The 19,535-nt window shown below is 46.1% G+C and overlaps 1 protein-coding gene across 1 annotated transcript in view; it reads right to left on the reverse strand.

The window, feature by feature from the left end:
* Nucleotides 1–19,535, reverse strand: part of KSR2 (kinase suppressor of ras 2) — a 402,202-nt gene that overhangs the window by 45,215 nt on the left and 337,452 nt on the right. Inside the window, exons 11-14 of the mRNA XM_027124708.1 lie at nucleotides 18,777–18,818; nucleotides 18,048–18,126; nucleotides 14,999–15,047; nucleotides 12,810–13,177 (exon numbers count right to left, since the gene is read on the reverse strand). Coding sequence (XP_026980509.1) covers nucleotides 12,810–13,177; nucleotides 14,999–15,047; nucleotides 18,048–18,126; nucleotides 18,777–18,818 — 538 coding nt within the window. The remainder of the gene's footprint in view (nucleotides 1–12,809; nucleotides 13,178–14,998; nucleotides 15,048–18,047; nucleotides 18,127–18,776; nucleotides 18,819–19,535) is intronic.

A 19,535-nucleotide genomic window follows, 5' to 3' on the forward strand; every position in this document is an offset into this window, starting at 1 on the left:
GTTTAACTTGTTATTATCTGTCTCTTCTACTGGCACATGAAATCCTTGTGTAAACTGTAGGAACTCTGTTCTGAGCATCCAGCCCCCAGCCTGGCTCTCAGGTCCAGTAAATGACCGTGGAAGGTACATTCGTGAACTGAAGCTAAGAGACGGCTCTAAGGCCCCTGCTGGTTCTCACACTGGGACATTCTAGGCCCTCTCTCACCTTGAACTCAGCTGCTCACCTCTCAGTGCCTCCTGGCAGAATCGCTGGGTGAGGGGGCAAGGAGGTTTTGGAGTATGCAGGAAACTCTAGGCAGTAGAAAAGTCCGCTCGCCCAGCACAGGAAGCAGGAACAGGTTTCTTTAAAGCAGGAGTCTGAGCTCCAGCATGCATCAGAATCTCCTGGAGGGGCTTGGGCCCACCCCCAAGCCTCTGATTGGCAGGGAGGGGATAAGAATTTGCATTTCTAACAAGTTCCCAGGTGATGCTGGTTGGGGGTGGGGGTGGGGCACACTATGAAGCACAGATTTAAACAATTTGGGGAATTCTAGAAAATTATTTGGGGGGTGGGGACTTCTGGGCTATCCGACCTTTGTGAGTTGCTAATATTAATGAAATGAGTCTTTTACAGGGAAAGAGAATAACACAGCATGTGTTTGTACGAATGAGAGAAGGGGTGTGGGAGAGAGGACAAGAATGGGAGAGAGAAAGGAGAGAGCTGGGGTGTCATTTAGGGTGTACACGGAAGAGGTGTGTGTGTTGGCCCCATGGGAAATTACAGGGCATTTCAGAAGTACATAAACAGAAAATCAAAGCTCCGAAAAAATGAAACTCAGTTTAATAAGAAAGTGGTTCTCAAACTGTGGTGTACCCAATCCTCTGGAACTTAATAAAAAAGTCAGAGGCCTTGGCTCGTTGGAGTGAGACGGGGCATGGCCTTGTATTGTTACCAAGTTCACCAGCTGATTTGGATATGATCAAAGGTGGCAAACTCCCCCGACCGGTTATTGCTTATGAGCTGAGCCCATCCCCCTCAACCCGGTGGCAAAGAAGGAACATGCTAGACTAATATTCAGATGTACATTTGCTCAAATCCAAGTTCTGCCAATTATTTGTTCTATGACCTGGGCAAGGGCTCCCTTGACCTCGCCAACCTCAGACCTCAGTCTTCCCACCTGTAAAATGGGCACAGTGATAACGGGAGACCATCACTGTGCCGTGCTGAAGGCTGGTGGAATCTGTTGCTTTTGGGGGTTTATTTTGGGGGTTCTGCATTTATTAACATTAAATAAATGCCCCTCAATCAGCGAAATGGTTTCAACAATGAAGATCAGTTGTTCCTCCTTCAGTTGCAAGAAAAGGAAGCAGGTGACAGAACCACAGTCCCTGCCTGGCCCACAGCTCTCCATGTCCTCCTGTCCTGAGGGAGGGCTGGTGCAGAAGCTGAGGAGGACAACAAGACATTGTGATAAACGTTTCTGGGCAGAATGAGGCAGTTTCTCCCTCCCTCAGCTTCCTCTACACTGGTGCAGACCGTCGTACGCTGTTAAAACAGCAACCACGATAGGGCGGTCTCCATAACACAGCCTTTCCTGGGCTGGCCAAGGGCAGTGGGATGGGCTGGAGGAGAGGATGCTGGCGGCAGATGAAGCCATCAGCTCTCTGATCATGTTGGGAAGTTAGGGGAGATAAACTGACATTTCGTTGAACTGTTGTTGCCTCTGCAGCTGCCAAAATACTTCCCTTGGGCTGTCACCCTTCATTTTGGAAGTTTCCCAGTTTTTGCCCTCAAAGACACCAGATGTTGTCCCTGCTTGCTGCGTGGAGCATAAAATCCAGACCAAGCTTTTAGGTCCTACGACAGAGGGTCTCAGAGCGTCTCCTGACTGCCGATAGAGTCACCTGGGGAGGTTTTGTACTGAGGTCCCAGCCCCATCCAGGCTAATTAAATTAGAGACCCCAGGGCAATAGTTCTCATTGGGGCGACTTTGCCCCAGAGGACGTTGGCAGTGTTTGAAGACATCTGGGTTATCACAGCTGGGGACTTGGTACTACCGGCATTTAGTGGGAAGGAGGCAGGGACGCTGCTGAACATCCCAGAGCACACGGGACAGACCCCATAAATGAATCATCCAGCCCCAAATGTCACAGTGTCGAGGTTGAGAGACTGGGGTAGCTGTCGGTTGTTTTAAAGCCCCCCCGCTCCCCAACCAGGCTGGAGAGCCCCCTCCCCTCCACAGTCTGGCTCCTGCCAGCTTCTTTACCCTCATCTTCTACCCTTTTGCCCTCAGCCACCATGCTTTGCCACCACAGTCTTCCTTCTGGTCCCCAAACACTCCCTGCTTATTCCTACCCCAGGACCTTTGCATTTGCTGTTCCCTCTGCTGGGTATGCCCTGCCCCTGAGTCTGCACAGCTGGCTCCTAGCATCCAGGTCCCTGCCCAAATACCACTTCTTCAGAGAGGCTGCCTGGACCCCCCCCACACCCCCGCAAAATAACCCCGACACCCAAGTCCCTCTGTAGCACATCTCTCCAGTTTGTTTCCCTCAACAGACTGGGACCTGCTTGAATTATCTCATTACCACTTTAGTACTAGTCTGTCTCTCCTACTAAAAATGGCAGCACTCTGTGAACCGGGTCCACGTCTGTCTTGCTCACCATCGTCCCCTAACATTCAGCAAAATGCCTGGTGCATAATAAGTGTTTACTAAATATCTGTGGGATGGATGGATGGATGAACAAGCATTGGAGAAGGATGGGGTTTTCAAGTCAGAGAATGAGGTGTATTGACGATGGAGACCTGTGCTCCTGTCCTGGCTCCACTTTTCCTCTCCTGGTCTCAGTGTCGACATCTGTAACACAGCAGGGATGGGTTCAGTGGGATCAGTATCCCCCAGTGAAGCCCTCTCGGAGACATCAATTTCAGGGATTTGCTTTGTCTTTGTCTCCATGGCCCCAAGCTAAGGTAGGTTGACCCCTACCCCTGTCACCAGATAAATAAAGAATTACCTCCCACCGAGATCCCAATACTACATAATTCTGTCTGGTCTGTTTTCCTTGGAAATTTTCCCCGCTTCCATTTCCCTTTGCACGAGCTGGACACATCTGACACCAATGCTGGGCACATAACGTACTTCCTGGCAACACTCTCTAAGGCAGGGTTCCCAAATATTCGTCAAATTAGAATGGGCCGGGGAGCTTGGTTGAAAAGGCTTCACCTACAAATAGACTGGATGCACCAGACTGAGGGTATGTGGCAGACTGAAAAATGACTGCCAATGCTATCCAGCTACTAATCGCTAGAAACGGTGACAGTTACTTTATACGGCAAAAGGGACTTGGCATGTGTGATTAAGTCAAGCATCTTGAAATGGGAGATTGTCTTGGGTTATCTGGGTGGATCCTACACGTAATCACAAGAGTCCTTATAAGAGGGAGATGTGATCCGTGATGCCGGAAGACGCCATGCTGCTGGCTTTGAAGATGGAGGAAGGGGCCACAAGCCAAGAAATGCCAGGAAGGCAGCTCCAAAGGCTGGGAAAGGCAAGGACACAGATTCTCCTCTGTAGCCTCCAGAAAAGAAAGCAGGCTTGCCTTGATATTAGCCTAGCGAGACCCACTCCAGGCTTCGGACCTGCAGACCCGTAAGAGAATGAATGTGTGGCGTTTTAAGCCAACAAGTTTGTGGCAATTTGTCATGACAGCCCTAGGAAACTAATAGAGGTAGCACCCAGGAGCCTGCATTTTAGCGACCCACCTCCCTTTGTTGGCTCTGATGCAGCAAGTCCTGGTGGACCGTATTTTGGGAAGTGCAGCTCCAGAGCAGTCCCAGTCTGCTTCTGAAGCAGCCCAGTCTCAGAGAACCAAAGAAGGACCCTGCAACAAACACCTGCTTTTACCTGCTCATTTTACAGATGGGGAAACCGTGGTCTAAGAAACGCTGCAGCGGCGTCACCACACAGCCCCGCCTCGCACGGGGACGCGGCCTGAGGAGCAGGGGCGGGAACTCCGAGACTAGGGTGGCACGAAAGCTCGAGAGAGGCTATACTCATCTGTGTTAGTCACTGCTGTGTTTCCTGAACATGCCTATAAAACATACTGAAGAAGGGTGCCTGAAATTTGCCGTGTGGAAGAAAGGCTCTTGGTGCTGCAGCCAGGAGTCAGTGCTGTGCCTCTGAGGTGGGAGAGCCAACTTCAGGACACTGGTCTACAAGAGACCTCCCAGCTCCACGTAATATCAAACGGCGAAAACCTCCCAGAGATCTCCATCTCAACACCAGCACCCAGCTTCACTCAACAACCAGCAAGCTACAGTGCTGGACATCCTATGCCAAACAACGAGCAAGACAGGAACACAACCCCACCCATTAGCAGAGAGGCTGCCCAAAATCATAATAAGTCCACAGACACCCCAAAACACACCACCAGACGTGGACCTGCCCACCAGAAAGACAAGATCCAGCCTCATCCACCAGAACACAGGCACTAGTCCCCTCCACCAGGGAGCCTACACAACCCACTGAACCAACCTTAGCCACTGGGGACAGACACCAAAAACAATGGGAACTACGAACCTGCAGCCTGCAAAAAGGAGACCCCAAACACAGTAAGATAAGCAAAATGAAAAGACAGAAAAACACACAGCAGATGAAGGAGCAAGGTAAAAACCCACCAGACCTAACAAATAAAGAGGAAATAGGCAGTCTACCTGAAAAAGAATTCAGAATAATGATAGTAAAGATAATCCAAAATCTTGGAAATAGAATAGAGAAAATGCAAGAAACATTTAACAAGGACCTAGAAGAACTAAAGAGGAAACAAGCAACAATGAGCAACACAATAACATTAAAAATACTCTAGAAGGGATCAATAGCAGAATAACTGAGGCAGAAGAATGGATAAGTGATCTGGAAGATAAAATAGTGGAAATAACTACCACAGAGCAGAATAAAGAAAAAAGAATGAAAAGAATTGAGGACAGTCTCAGAGACCTCTGGGACAACATTAAACGCACCAACATTCGAATTATAGGGGTCCCAGAAGAAGAAGAGAAAAAGAAAGGGACTGAGAAAATATTTGAAGAGATTATAGTTGAAAACTTCCCTAATATGGGAAAGAAAATAGTTAATCAAGTCCAGGAAGCACAGAGTCCCATACAGGATAAATCCAAGGAGAAACATGCCAAGACACATATTAATCAAACTATCAAAAATTAAATACAAAGAAAACATACAAAAAGTAGCAAGGGAAAAACAACAAATAACACACAAGGGACTCCCCATAAGGTTAACAGCTGATCTTTCAGCAGAAACTCTGCAAGCCAGAAGGGAGTGGCAAGACATATTTAAAGTGATGACCGAGAAAAACCTACAACCAAGATTACTCTACCCAGCAAGGATCTCATTCAGATTTGATGGAGAAATTAAAACCTTTACAGACAAGCAAAAGCTGAGAGAGTGCAGCACCACCAAACCAGCTTTACAACAAATGCAAAAGGAACTTCTCTAGGCAAGAAACACAAGAGAAGGAAAAGACCTACAATAACAAACCCAAAACAATTAAGAAAATGGTAATAGGAACATACATATTGATAACTACCTTAAATGTAAATGGATTAAATGCTCCCACCAAAAGACACAGACTGGCTGAATGGATACAAAAACAAGACCCGTATATATGCTGTCTACAAGAGACCCACTTCAGACCTAGGGACACATACAGACTGAAAGTGAGGGGATGGAAAAAGATATTCCATGCAAATGGAAATCAGCTTGGAGTAGCAATTTTCATATCAGACAAAATAGACTTTAGAATAAAGACTATTAGAAGAGACAAAGAAGGACACTACATAATGATCAAGGGATAAATCCAAGAAGAAGATATAACAATTGTAAATATTTATGCACCCAACATAGGAGCACCTCAGTACATAAGGCAAATACTAACAGCCATAAAAGGGGAAATCAACAGTAACACAATCATAGTAGGGGACTTTAACACCCACTTTCACCAATGGACAGATCATCCAAAATGAAAATAAATACGGAAACACAAGCTTTAAATGACACATTAAACAAGATGGACTTAATTGATATTTATAGGACATTCCATCCAAAAACAACAGAATACACATTTTTCTCAAGTGCTCATGGAACATTCTCCAGGATAGATCATATCTTGGGTCACAAATCAAGCCTTGGTAAATTTAAGAAAATTGAAATCGTATCAAGTATCTTTTCCAACCACAATGCTATGAGACAAGATATCAATTACAGGAAAAGATCTGTAAAAAATACAAACACATGGAGGCTAAACAATACACTACTTAATAACGAAGTGATCACTGAAGAAATCAAAGAAAAAATCAAAAAATACCTAGAAACAAATGACAATGGAGACACGATGACCCAAAACCTATGGGATGCAGCAAAAGCAGTTCTAAGAGGGAAGTTTATAGCAATATAATCCTACCTTAAGAAACAGGAAACATTTCAAATAAACAACCTAACCTTGCACCTAAAGCAGTTAGAGAAAGAAGAACAAAAAAAACCCCCAAATTTAGCAGAAGGAAAGAAATCATAAAGATCAGACCAGAAATAAATGAAAAAGAAATGAAGGAAACGATAGCAAAGAGCAATAAAACTAAAAGCTGGTTCTTTGAGAAAATAAACAAAATTGATAAACCATCAGCCAGACTCATCAAGAAAAAAAAGGGAGAAGACTCAAATCAATAGAATTAGAAATGAAAAAGGAGAAGTAACAACTGACACTGCAGAAATACAAAAGATCATGAGAGATTACTACAAGCAACTGTATGCCAATAAAATGGACAACCTGGAAGAAATGGACAAATTCTTAGAAATGCACAACCTGCCGAGACTGAACCAGGAAGAAATAGAAAATATGAACAGACCAATCACAAGCACTGAAATTGAAAATGTGATTAAAAATCTTCCAACAAACAAAAGCCCAGGACAAGATGGCTTCACAGGCGAATTCTATCAAACATTTAGAGAAGAGCTAACACCTATCCTTCTCAAACTCTTCCAAAATATAGCAGAGGGAGGAACACTCCCAAACTCGTTCTACGAGGCCACCATCACCCTGATACCAAAACCAGACAAAGATGTCACAAAGAAAGAAAACTACAGGCCAATATCAGTGATGAACACAGATGCAAAAATCCTCAACAAAATACTAGCAAACAGAATCCAACAGCACATGAAAAGGATCATACACCATGATCAAGTGGGGTTTATTCCAGGAATGCAAGGATTCTTCAACATACGCAAATCAATCAACGTGATACACCATATTAACAAATTGAAGGAGAAAAACCATATGATCATCTCAATAGATGCAGAGAAAGCTTTCGACAAAATTCAACACCCATTTATGATAAAAACCCTGCAGAAGGTAGGCATAGAGGGAACTTTCCTGAACATAATAAAGACCATATATGACAAACCCACAGCCAACATCGTCCTCAATGGTGAAAAACTGAAAGCATTTCCACTAAGATCAGGAAAAAGACAAGGTTGCCCACTCTCACCACTATTATTCAACATAGTTTTGCAAGTTCTAGCTACAGCAATCAGAGAAGAAAAAGAAATAAAAGGAATCCAAATCGCAAAAGAAGAAGTAAAGCTGTCACTGTTTGCAGATGACATGATACTATACATAGAGAATCCTAAAGATGCTACCAGAAAACTACTAGAGCTAATCAATGAATTTGGTAAAGTTGCAGGATACAAAATTAATGCACAGAAATCTCTGGCATTCTTATACACTAATGATGAAAAATCTGAAAGTGAAATCAAGAAAACACTCCCATTTACCATTGCAACAAAAAGAATAAAATATCTAGGAATAAACCTACCTAAGGAGACAAAAGACCTGTATGCAGAAAATTATAAGACACTGATGAAAGAAATTAAAGATGATACAAATAGATGGAGAGATATACCATGTTCTTGGATTGGAAGAATCAACATTGTGAAAATGACTCTACTACCCAAAGCAATCTATAGATTCAATGCAATCCCTATCAAACTACCACTGGCATTTTTTACATAACTAGAACAAAAATTTTCACAATTTGTATGGAAACACAAAAGACCCTGAATAGCCAAAGCAATCTTGAGAACAAAAAATGGAGCTGGAGGAATCAGGCTCCCTGACTTCAGACTATACTACAAAGCTACAGTAATCAAGACAGTACGGTACTGGCACAAAAAGAGAAAGATAGATCAATGGAACAGGATAGAAAGCCCAGAGATAAACCCACGCACATATGGTCACCTTATCTTTGACTAAGGAGGCAAGAACATACACTGGAGAAAAGACAGCCTCTTCAATAAGTGGTGCTGGGAAAACTGGACAGGTATATATAAAAGTATGAAATTAGAACACTCCCTAACACCATACACAAAAATAAGCTGAAAATGGATTAAAGACCTAAATGTAAGGCCAGACACTATAAAACTCTTAGAGGAAAACATAGACAAAACACTCTGTGACATAAATCACAGGAAGATCCTTTTTGCCCCACCTCCTAGTGAAATGGAAATAAAAACAAAAATAAACAAATGGGACCTAATGAAACTTCAAAGCTTATGCACAGCAAAGGAAACCATAAACAAGATGAAAAGACAACCCTCAGAATGGGAGAAAATATTTGCAAATGAAGCAACTGACAAAGGATTAATCTCCAAAATTTACAAGCAGCTCATGCAGCTCAATAACAAAAAAACAAACAACCCAATCCAAAAATGGGCAGAAGACCTAAATAGACATTTCTCCAAAGAAGATATACAGATTGCCAACAAACACATGAAAGAATGCTCAACATCATTAATCATTAGAGAAATGCAAATCAAAACTGCAATGAGATATCATCTCACACTGGTCAGAATGGCCATCATCAAAAAATCTACAAACAATAAATGCTGGAGAGGGTTTGGAGAAAAGGGAACACTCTTGCACTGTTGGTGGGAATGTAAATTGATACAGCCACTGTGGAGAACAGTGTGGAGGTTTCTTAAATACTACAAATAGAACTACCATACAACCCAGCAATCCCACTACTGGGCATCTACCCTGAGAAAACCATAATTCAAAAAGAGTCATGTACCAAAATGTTCATTGCAGCTCTATTTACAATAGCCAGGACATGGAAGCAACCTAAGTGTCCATCAACAGATGAATGGATAAAGAAGATGTGGCACATATATACAATGGAATATTACTCAGCCATAAAAAGAAACGAAATTGAGTTATTTGTAGTGAGGTGGATGGACCTGGAGTCTGTCATACAGAGTGAAGTAAGTCAGAAGGAGAAAAACAAATACCGTATGCTAACACATATATATGGAATCTAAGAAAAAGAAAATGTCATGAAGAGCCTAGGGGTAGGACGGGAATAAAGACACAGATGTACTAGAGCATGGACTTGAGGATATGGGGAGGGGGAAGGGTAAGCTGTGACGAAGTGAGAGAGTGGCATGGACATATATACACTACCAAATGTAGAGTGGATAGCTAGTGGGAAGCAGCCGCATGGCACAGGGAGATCAGCTAGGTGGTTTGTGACCACGTAAAGGGGTGGGACAGGGAGGGTGGGGCGGAGGGAGACGCAAGAGGGAAGAGATATGGGAACATATGTATATGTATAACCGATTCACTTTGTTGTAAAGCAGAAACTAACACACCATTGTAAAGCAATTATACTCCAATAAATATGTTAAAAAGAAAAAAAAAAGAAACGCTGCAGCAAGGTAGAAGGATAAGAGATGCTTTCATTCAACTCTATCTTTATTGGCATTCAAATTCCATCTGGAGTTTTAAAAAAATGAGCAATTGTGCCGACTGTCGATAGCTTTGCAATCATCTCATAATGACCCAATCGTGAAACGATTTAGCAATACTGCTGCTAATTGCATTTGTGGATCTAGCAATTGGGTAACTAGTTGGTTATTACTCATTCCCCAAGAGCCATACACATCGCATTACAAGGAAGCTAATCTTAGAAATACTTGTTAACTTCAACGATAATTACTAGGTAATTGGCTAGAACATGCCATTGTGAATTTATCCGGAATATGCCAGGTAATTATCTGGTCTTATGTTCCCTGTAAAATAAATCCAGGGTCCAGAAACTGTTCCAGTTGGTTGGCTATCATCCAACCATCAACCTCTGCCAACCAACTGCACGAATGCGAGTGATTGATCAAATTACTCAAATATTTGGTTTCAAACTGAATGTTCAGATAAGAAAGCTGGGTGGCCAACAAGTGGACGTTGCTGAACGGGAGAGAGGAGGGCACTCAGCCGCCCTCTAAGATAGATATACAAGGACACAATACTATGCAATAAATGTCACTTCTCTGGGGCTCATCTGGCTTCTTCAAACAAAATACCAAAACACTCCAGAGACCAATTATATGTCCCAAAGCTGCAGAGTCTTTATCATGGTGCCAGGAAAAGGCTGCGCTATCTGTGAAATATGCAGGCAGTTAGGGTGCTTGGGGAGGGGGACTCAGCATTTTGTATGTAATAGAAAAGGGGCTGCCAACGCAGCTGGCTTGCAGGGGGAGCAACACATTTTCATAATGACCACTCTTTTTTCAAGGATGGCTGCTGACTGAATCCATCCATTTCCAATTAGCCAGCCCTTGGGAAAGAGGGGAGGGAGGCTTGGGTAACTGGGTTCCACTGATACCCCTGAAAAAGTCAGAGGCCGGGAGGTCCTTAGAGGGTCTAGGCAAAGGAGAAGAGATGATGGATTTCAAATTTCTAATTTGGGGATTTGAAAAAGAGGGGTTAGCAGGTCAGAAGGTGAGGGGCTGACCAGAGAGAAAGCTGGGTTAACAGACTGGTGGGAACAGTGGGCAGAAGGCCGGTGGTGGGGGAAAGACCACCTTCCAACCAGACTTGTGCACCTCAAGTAAAGGACCATTGACAGCCTGCTAATATAGATGATACATACTAGAAAGGGGAAAGAAAAGGGAGCTAAGGGTCTTACATGCAGTGGTAGGTGGTAAGAATGGCTGCAGACTGTCTCTCTCCCTGCATCCACGTTCATGCAACATGGCATTGCAAATCCTCCCATCCAAAGGCAGACTCTGTTCTCCATGCCTTGGATGGAGGTTGGCCACGTGACTTGGCCAATGCAATGCAGACAGAGATGTGAAAGGCACTTGTCCAACAGGGCTTGACCTCTTGTTGTCTTGCTGCATTTGGAACCCTGAGACTACCCATGGGAATGAGCCCAGGCTGGCCTGTTGCAGGGATGAGAGGCTGTGTGGAGAAGAGCCGAGGCACCCCAGCTGACAGTCTGCCAACAGCAGACACGTGAGTGAATGCATCTGAGACTGACCAGCCCTCAGTCTGACCAGCCAGCGGACCACAGACACATCTAAGAGCCCAGCTACTGAGCCTGGCTCAGCCCAGAACTGTTTGCAGACTAGAAAGAAACTGTGACTTTGGGGTATTTGTTACTCAGCAAAAGCTTACTGATACACTCACCTAATCAGGACAGCTCAGCCCTTGAATATGATCTGGGCTGATTATTTGAGAGCCACTTCTGGTCCTGTGTAGAGTTGAGAACCGTCAATTTATACCCTGGTTTAAGGAGGGTTGAAGGGCCATCCTTAGATCTCTAGTCCTTTGCAAGCACTTACCATTTGACACGTGGGTTCCAGTCAACCCACCAACTGCATAATCAATGGTGACGGACAATAACACACCTTCTACCGATCACCCAGGTCTTACAAATGGACTCAAAAAGGCTTTGTATGGATCACAAGGGAGCAGATCAAAGACACAGCAGCTCTTCCCTGAGCCCACAGCTCCCACTATGGCACCTGCCCAAGTGTGAGGCTTGTGTATTTGGGATCTTATTGCTTGGGTTGAGAATAAGAATGAGAAGGCTCCTAATGGACACTTGGCATCACAGGACACACCAAGAACACTGCTGCTGTGGCCAGTCCTAATGCAACAGGGGAGCAAAGGCCAGAGTTTAAAAACACACCAAAGGATTGTTCCACAACTGTTCAACTGAAACCAAAGCTGTTTTTTTTCAATGCCTACAGGTTAGAGAGAGCAAGTCCAAGAAAGTTCCTATCATGTGACATTTTCTTAATGTCAGTTCTCTGTTAACTACCCCTTTTGTGCAGCTATAGACCATGGATCCTGGATATTTAAAACAACCATGGTAGAGTTCGACAAAAGTGCTCTGCTATTTTAATGAAAGCCAGAGCAAGTCATCAGAATGTCAGTCCAGGGGTCAACAAACTAGGGTCTGCAGGCCAAACCCAGCCCATCGCCTGGTTGTGTTAATAATGTTTTATTGGCACACAGCCACGTACATCCATTTACATCTTGTCTGAGGCTGCTTTCACACTACAGTGGCAGAGCTGAGCAGTCACTAGAGAAACTGTATGGCCCGCAAAGCCAAAAATACTGTTGGGTCCTTTAGAGAGAAAGTTTGCTGATCCCTGATTTAGCCTAATCCGTTCAATTTACATTTGGAGAAAGTGAGTCTCAGAGACGCTGTTTCACAAATATGGAGCACAGGCGGGTTTAGAAGCCACCTTTCTGACTTCCCATGTGTTGCCCGCTCCAGGGCATCACTCTGCCAGAGTTCTAGCATTAATCGTATTTTCTGGACTCTCAAATCTTCAAACCATATAAGTTGTGATTTGGTAAAGCCAGAGACTCTCTATTTACCAGAATGTTGAATTCACCAGAACCCGCATTTCTCAACGCTGCCGGAAGCAGGGCTTTGGGAACGAGCGTACGGGCGGGGAGCCCGGGTGGGACTGACCTGGTGATGATGGCCAGGCGGGGCGGGCTCATGCAGGCGCCCATGAAGAGCACCACGTTCTCGTGCCGTGTCTGCCTGTAGGCCATCACCTCCCGCTTGAAGGCCTTGAGCTGGTCTTCATTATCCCTCTCAGTGTCGATCAGCCGGATGGCCACCTCCCCGTGCCAGCGGCCGTGGTACACCTGCCCGAAGCGGCCCTTCCCGATGAGCTCGCCGATCTCCAGCTGCTCAAAGGGGATGTCCCACTCCTGAAGGAAGATGCTGGTCTGGCTGGCCTTGCGCGGGAAGCTCCGGGCCGAGAGCAGGGACAGGTTCATCTCCTCAAAGTCATCCTCCGACTCCTCGGCCTCGTCGTGACCCTCCTCGTTCTGCGGCCAGAGGGGGAGAGGGGTCAGTTCCCGCCACTGCCCCACCTGCCCGCCAGGTCCCATTGTGCCCCACTGTGTGTTTTCGGCTGGTGCACACGTGTCTCTCTATTTGCCCAGGTACCTCCTGCCTATCACTGTACTGCAATGCAATGAAGGAGCTGAAAGGGAGATCCTGGCAATCCATCCCTCTTGTGCTACAGGGAAACTGAGGCTCAGAGAGGGGAAATGCTAGCAGGACCACGTATTCCGGTTTCCCATGACATTGCCCATTTGGGCACTGAAAGTCTCACACTTGGAAAACTGGCAAACGGGGATGGTTGGTCCCTGTGGGAAGTGCCTAGCTCTGGTCAGGCAGCCAGGCTGGGCTAGGATTAAGATTCAAGCCTCTCAGATCCTAATATCTGACGCCCTCCTACTCGACCATGATGTTTTGACTTGCCTGATTATTTATGTGGGAGTAAGAAAAATGACAGGCTGAAATATGGGTACACCATACACCTACATATAACATGACAACCCTCGACATGGAGGGCCTTCGCTTCCCCAGGGAATTTGGAATTGAGGAGGCAGAAACTGAGAGATGTCAGAGCTACTCAGCACAGGCCAGAGGCTGGGGGTTCCTGTGCAGCTGAGATACAAGAGGGAGAGGTTGACAGAATGAGCCTAACACTCAGACCAAATGAGCTGGAATCTGGCTGCTGTGTGACCTTGGGCAAGTCACTTCACTTCTCTGGGCCTTCTTTTCCTCATCATAAAGTGGGGTTAATGACATCTGCCCCTGGGGGTGGTGTGAGGTTTTCAATAAGGTGAAGATCTGTTGAGTTCTTTGCACAGACCTGACCGCCTGTAGGAAACATCCACTGGGATGGCTTATAAAATGCAGATTCCTAGGCCACGCCCAGATTTTCTGAACCAGAATGTCATAAGGCCAGGGCCAGGACTTTTCATTTTTACCCTGCACACCCACATGACTCAGGCACACTTAGACATGACCACTGCAACAGTTAGACACTCAAGGCCCAGGGACCTACCTTCGCAGCCTGGTGTCTGGGGGCACCTGGGGCTGCAGGGTCCTGCCCCTTGGGTTCTTTGGCTGGAATGGGGGGCAGCAGGTGCCTGAGCCGGGGGGATTTTCAGGGGCTTGGAGTCTGACAAGACAGCCGGAGAAGGCGGTCCCTTGGCTGGGTACAGGTCTTTCTGACCCCAAATCCGAGCAAGCTGTCTCCAACGGCACACTCAGGAGAAATGACCCAGGAAATACACCTTCTTCCACGGTCATTTTCCAACTACCACAATGGTTCCAGAAGAGGACATGATTTTCTCTGGAAACCCTGACTCCACTCCCTTCAGTTCAGGACAGACCAGCAGAGCCGAGGAGTCAGGGCCTCACCCGAAGACTTCATTTATTCCTCCAGGGGCTCTGGCAGGTGGGAAGAAGCCCCAGAACATTCTCAACACCCCGCCAAGCCAGTGTCCCTGAGGCTCCCGTCTCCTCCTACCACATGTTCTTCAGAAAGCAGCGGGGCACATCCCCCTTGGTACTCACCCAGCCCTGAGCTGAATTTTCAACTAAGAACGCAAGTCACTTGCCAACTTCTGCACAACTAGCTTTTCCGTGATGCACACCATATAACGGCCCATTAGGCTCAGTGTCGGGAGGGGCCACCTGCTCGTTAGTCGTCCCGGAGTTAGAACAGCCATCAAACAGGGCCACTGCACCCCCAGCCCGCCCCAAGCCCTCTGCGTCATCAAAGACATCAGTCGGCTTTGCCAAGTGGGTAGCCCCTGGAAAAAGTTGCTTCATTGCTCTCCGGTTCTCACCTCTGAGGTTGGCTCCACTTCAATTTGAAGTAATGGATTTCCTTCCAAGCTTTAGAGAAAGAAAAATAAACGTGACCCTCAGGTGAAAAGATGGGTCCATGCATTGACCTGATCCATGTAAGAAATGTCTTAAAATGAGAAGTCCTCACCACCAAGCTTTTTTCTGCAAGTTCACTTCAATGCTTGTGTCTAGAATAATCCAAAACCTTGCCACCAAGGAGTGGTGTGCAAGGACATTGTCTTAAATAGATTTTCTGGCCTGCTCAGGGCTCATTTTTCTTTGTTGGTTTCCACTAATCTAGCAGTTTCCTTATAAACTGGCCTAAATGCCATGGATGGCAGGCTCCTTAGAGCTCTAGGTGTTTCCTAGGAGAGAATGAATCAGATCTCTACAGTTCTGAATCTTTTGGAAGGATCCTAGTGTTCATTTGGTTTTTTGCTCATTTATTCATTCATTCATTTGGTTAGAATTATGTGCCAGGAACAGTGCCAGACCTTTAGAGGGATACAGAGTTGAAACTGACACGGCTTCCTGACTTTAAGGAATATTTATATTACTGCTGTTGTGCAGAAAGGCTACAGGTAACAAGGGTTGAAAGTTAGGTATGTATTGAATAAATGGAGGGTGTGGACATTCCCAGGAGAGAGGATTACTGGATATATTTGACGGTTAGCCGTGTTTTGAGTTGCACCTTGCCAATCACGTTCAGAAGACACGTGCAGGGTGAGAATGGGGAGGAGGAAGCCAGACCGTACTGGCGTGGAAGACACAGGCGTGTGTGTGTGTGTGTGTGTGTGTGTGTGTGTGATTCATGCATATTCATGAGCTTGTGAGCTGCAGTTGTGTTCTGAGTACGGGAACAAGCTGGATATAGGTGCTGGGGGCACAATGTGAGTGTTAAGTGTCCACTGAGGACTGCGTGGCTATTATGGAATGTGCTCTGTGCAGGGGTTGTTCTGTGTGCGTGCGAGTTGGGTGTACATACTGGGGATGCTGGGGGAGGGGGCGTGCCATTCTTGATGGTGTAACTGGTGATGTATCGGGGATGTGTGGGCGTGTTGGAGCACATGGTATGTGATGGAGATGTGGGGCACCATATGTGTTAAAGGATTTTGGGGGAGTGGGTTTTTAGAGCAGAGGATGTGTTTACGGAGTGAGCTGGAACTGGTGGGAGGAAGGGATCACAATGGCCACCACACCCCCTTCCTACTTCCACAGTGGAAGCTTAGCAGGTTCCCCCGACCCACCTCCTCATTTGAGGGGGACCTCCCCTATCTTGACCCTCAGACCTCACCCAGAAAGCTGCTGACCCTGCAGACAGAGTCAGTCCGCTTGCTGGAGGAGGAGTGGTGAGGGGGAGTCTGGAAGACTGTAAGAACTCAAAGAAGGAGAAAGAAGTAGCGTTTGCCATCCTATTAGCCAATAATTTACAGTACAGCTTGGGAAGGCGGAAACCACATCACAACAGCTGACATGCTGGAAACCTGACGCACTGGGGGGGATTTGGGTGGAACAAGGCAGCTGGAGTCCTTCCTCATGCCCAACAAAATGGACTGCTCGCCTCTGCTTGCATCAAGGCGTGATTACAGCAGCCGGGGCTACTTAATGATTTCCCTTCTGCAAAGAGTCAGTTCCCATCACTCCATGCACATTTAAGCAGATCGCAGGCACTTATGGACTCCGTTTTTCACTGGCACTCCCTGACTCTCAGTTAATAGCCTGGAGTTCATCTTGCACGAATTGTGGAATTGGTTCATGTGCAGCAGAGAAATGATCTGGAGCTAGATGTCAGCACAATATCCCTAGACAAGTTGCTCCTCCTTTGATTTCAGAAATGTACCATTTGGGTCTTTAATAAAGGCTATAACATGGGTCAGAAAGGATGGAGCAGCTAGGGTAGTCAGAAGGAAAACCAAGTAGGCAAAAATGTGAGTTGGGAAAGAAGTCAAATCAGAATTAGGTCCCTAGCATGCCCCAGACTTGGGTCACAACCAAAGAAGTTAAGGAAGGTGATTTCACTAGACCACCTGGAAAGAGGGTCTGTATCTTAAGGATGCTAAAGACACCACACACAAAGATGTTTGTTGCAGAGTTGTTTACAACAGTGAGGTATAGGAAGATGTAAGATCCAGCGGTAGGGAAATGGTTAAGGAAATTATTCTGCATCGATATGATATTTTACATTCATTAAAATCAATGTGTATGAAGAGCCCAGAATAATATGAAAAAATGTGATGTTATAGCATTAAGGGATAAACAGAGCAGGATGGAAATTGCATATACTGTGGATCACAAGTATGTAAAATATGAATAGAGCACACTTCTAAGAGTGGTGCAATTATAAGTGATTACTTTTCCTTTTTTTTTTATAGAATAGTCCAAATTTCGCAAAATTAGCTTATTTTATTTTTATAATGTTATAAACCAGGGATCAGCAAACTTGTTCTGCAAAGGGCCAGGTAGTAGATATTTTACACTTTGCAGGCCATATGGTGTCTGTTGCAACTACTCATCTCTGCTGTTGTAGTCTGAAAGCCTCCATAGACAGCACATTGTGAACAAATGGGCATGGCTGTGTTCCAATAAAACTTTATTTATAAAAATATGCTGAAAGTTGGATTTGTCCCATAGGCTGCAAGTTGCTGATCCCTGGTATAAACCTAAATTATCCTTTTTAAAAGGGGGATAATGATGTAGAATAATTGCCTTTTCATTAAGCTCCAGCTATTGCCTGGGGGAAGTGGTCTTTCTGATCATAGGAGGGTCTGGGGGTCTGAAGGAAGTGGTCTGGCCCCTGGAAATCACACTTGATCGGCAGGGCCAGGGACACAAGGCAGAAGTGACTCAAGGGGATGGGTACTGTCCCTCTCTTGGCCTGGGCTGTCACACACTCTCTCTCTTAGCTTGAGTTATTCCCTTGTCTCTATGGCCCTCTCATACTTCTCCCCCACCTCCCACCCCATCATTTCCAGGAGAAGGAGGAAAGAAGACATGACCCTGAGCAAACTGAAGGGCCAGGGCAGGGGAAAAGGTCTCTGTTCCACTTACATTGGATTCGAGGTCACCGGATGCAGGATGACCTGGGGCGCCCGGGTCGGCGTCTCTGGCACCGGCACCGGCACCACATCTGAGAGTCAAAGATTAGACAGTAAGAAACCAAACTCGGGGTCCACAACCACCCCCAAAAGCCTGATTCCCAGGAGATGCTGGCAGCTGAGAACTTCTCACCAGACCATGAGTCCCTGGGGCTGCACAATCCCCTCTCTCCCTTCCCCGGCCACTTGGATTTACCTGCCTAGGTGCACGAGTGGTCTAGATGACATCCTGAACAAAGTTCCCCACTGCCACCTGGGGGCTGCCGGAGGCCCTAAGCCCCTGGCCTGAAGCACCCACTGGAACCTCCTCACTCCTGAGTCCCCTTTGGGATGATGAGGCTACTTGGTTTCATGTCTCCCAGTGCCCGATTCAAGCCCCTTTGACCATCTCTCCCCTGCCACGTGGTTCTAGACCCCTCCTCACCCTTGCCCATCCTTGCACTGCAGACCACCCACTCAGGCCTTCCTACTGTGCTCTGGGACCTCGTCGGTGCCATTGTGCCCTTGGACCCCGCACCCTTCCTCCTCCACCTCCATAGCCAGTCGCCAGCCTGTGGTCTGGGGATTCCACCCCATCCTCTCGGGGCTCCTTCACCCCGGCAACATTCGCCTCCATCCCCTCCAGCAGCTGCCACGCCTCAGAGAGCTTGCTCGGGAGGAACTGAGCTCACATGAAACTCACCTGGGAAAATGAACTGCTGCCTGTATTTGTAGTAGTGGGACGCTTGCGAAAGAAAGAAAACATCACAGTGAGCGCTGCCCTGGGTGGGCCCTTCAGGTAACAAATGGGGCTCCTGCGGCCACCTGTGCTTCTCTGCCCGCCCCTGAGGTTTCCAGACTTCTGCAGACACCCCAAATTCCAAGGGACTGAGAACATGTGTAAAGAAGCCAGAAACATCCAAGCCAACCCTCCCACTGACACTCCCTGAAAACAGAGCACCCCAACTCAGACAGCCATCCTGAGCATCTCTGTTAAATGCGTAAATGTGTGAGGACACACATATACAGAGAGAAAAGTCTCTAAAGCCATAATCTAACACAGTAATCTTCTCCCTTCTGGCAGAGCGATGACAGTGGCTTAAAAAAAATCTTTTATGATCACAATAAGGTATCACCTCACAACTGTTGGGATGTCTATTATCAAAAAGACAAGAAATAACAAGTGTTGGTAAAGATGTAAAGGAAAGGAAACCCTTGTGCATTGTTGATGGGAATGTAAATTGGTAGAGCCACTATAGAAAACAGTATGGGGGTTCCTAAAAATATTAAAATTAGAACTACCATATGATTCAGTGATTCCACTTCTGGGTATATATCCGAAGGAAAAGACATCACTATCCCAAAGACATGGAAACAACCTAAGTCCCCATCAACAGACAAATGGATAAAGAATACACACACACACACACACACACACACACACATATATACACACAATTGA

The sequence above is a fragment of the Aethalodelphis obliquidens genome, unplaced genomic scaffold, assembly GCF_003676395.1.
Source record: "Aethalodelphis obliquidens isolate GAN/ISIS:26980383/991018 unplaced genomic scaffold, ASM367639v1 scaffold28, whole genome shotgun sequence".
Classification (NCBI taxonomy): Eukaryota; Metazoa; Chordata; class Mammalia; order Artiodactyla; family Delphinidae; genus Aethalodelphis; species Aethalodelphis obliquidens.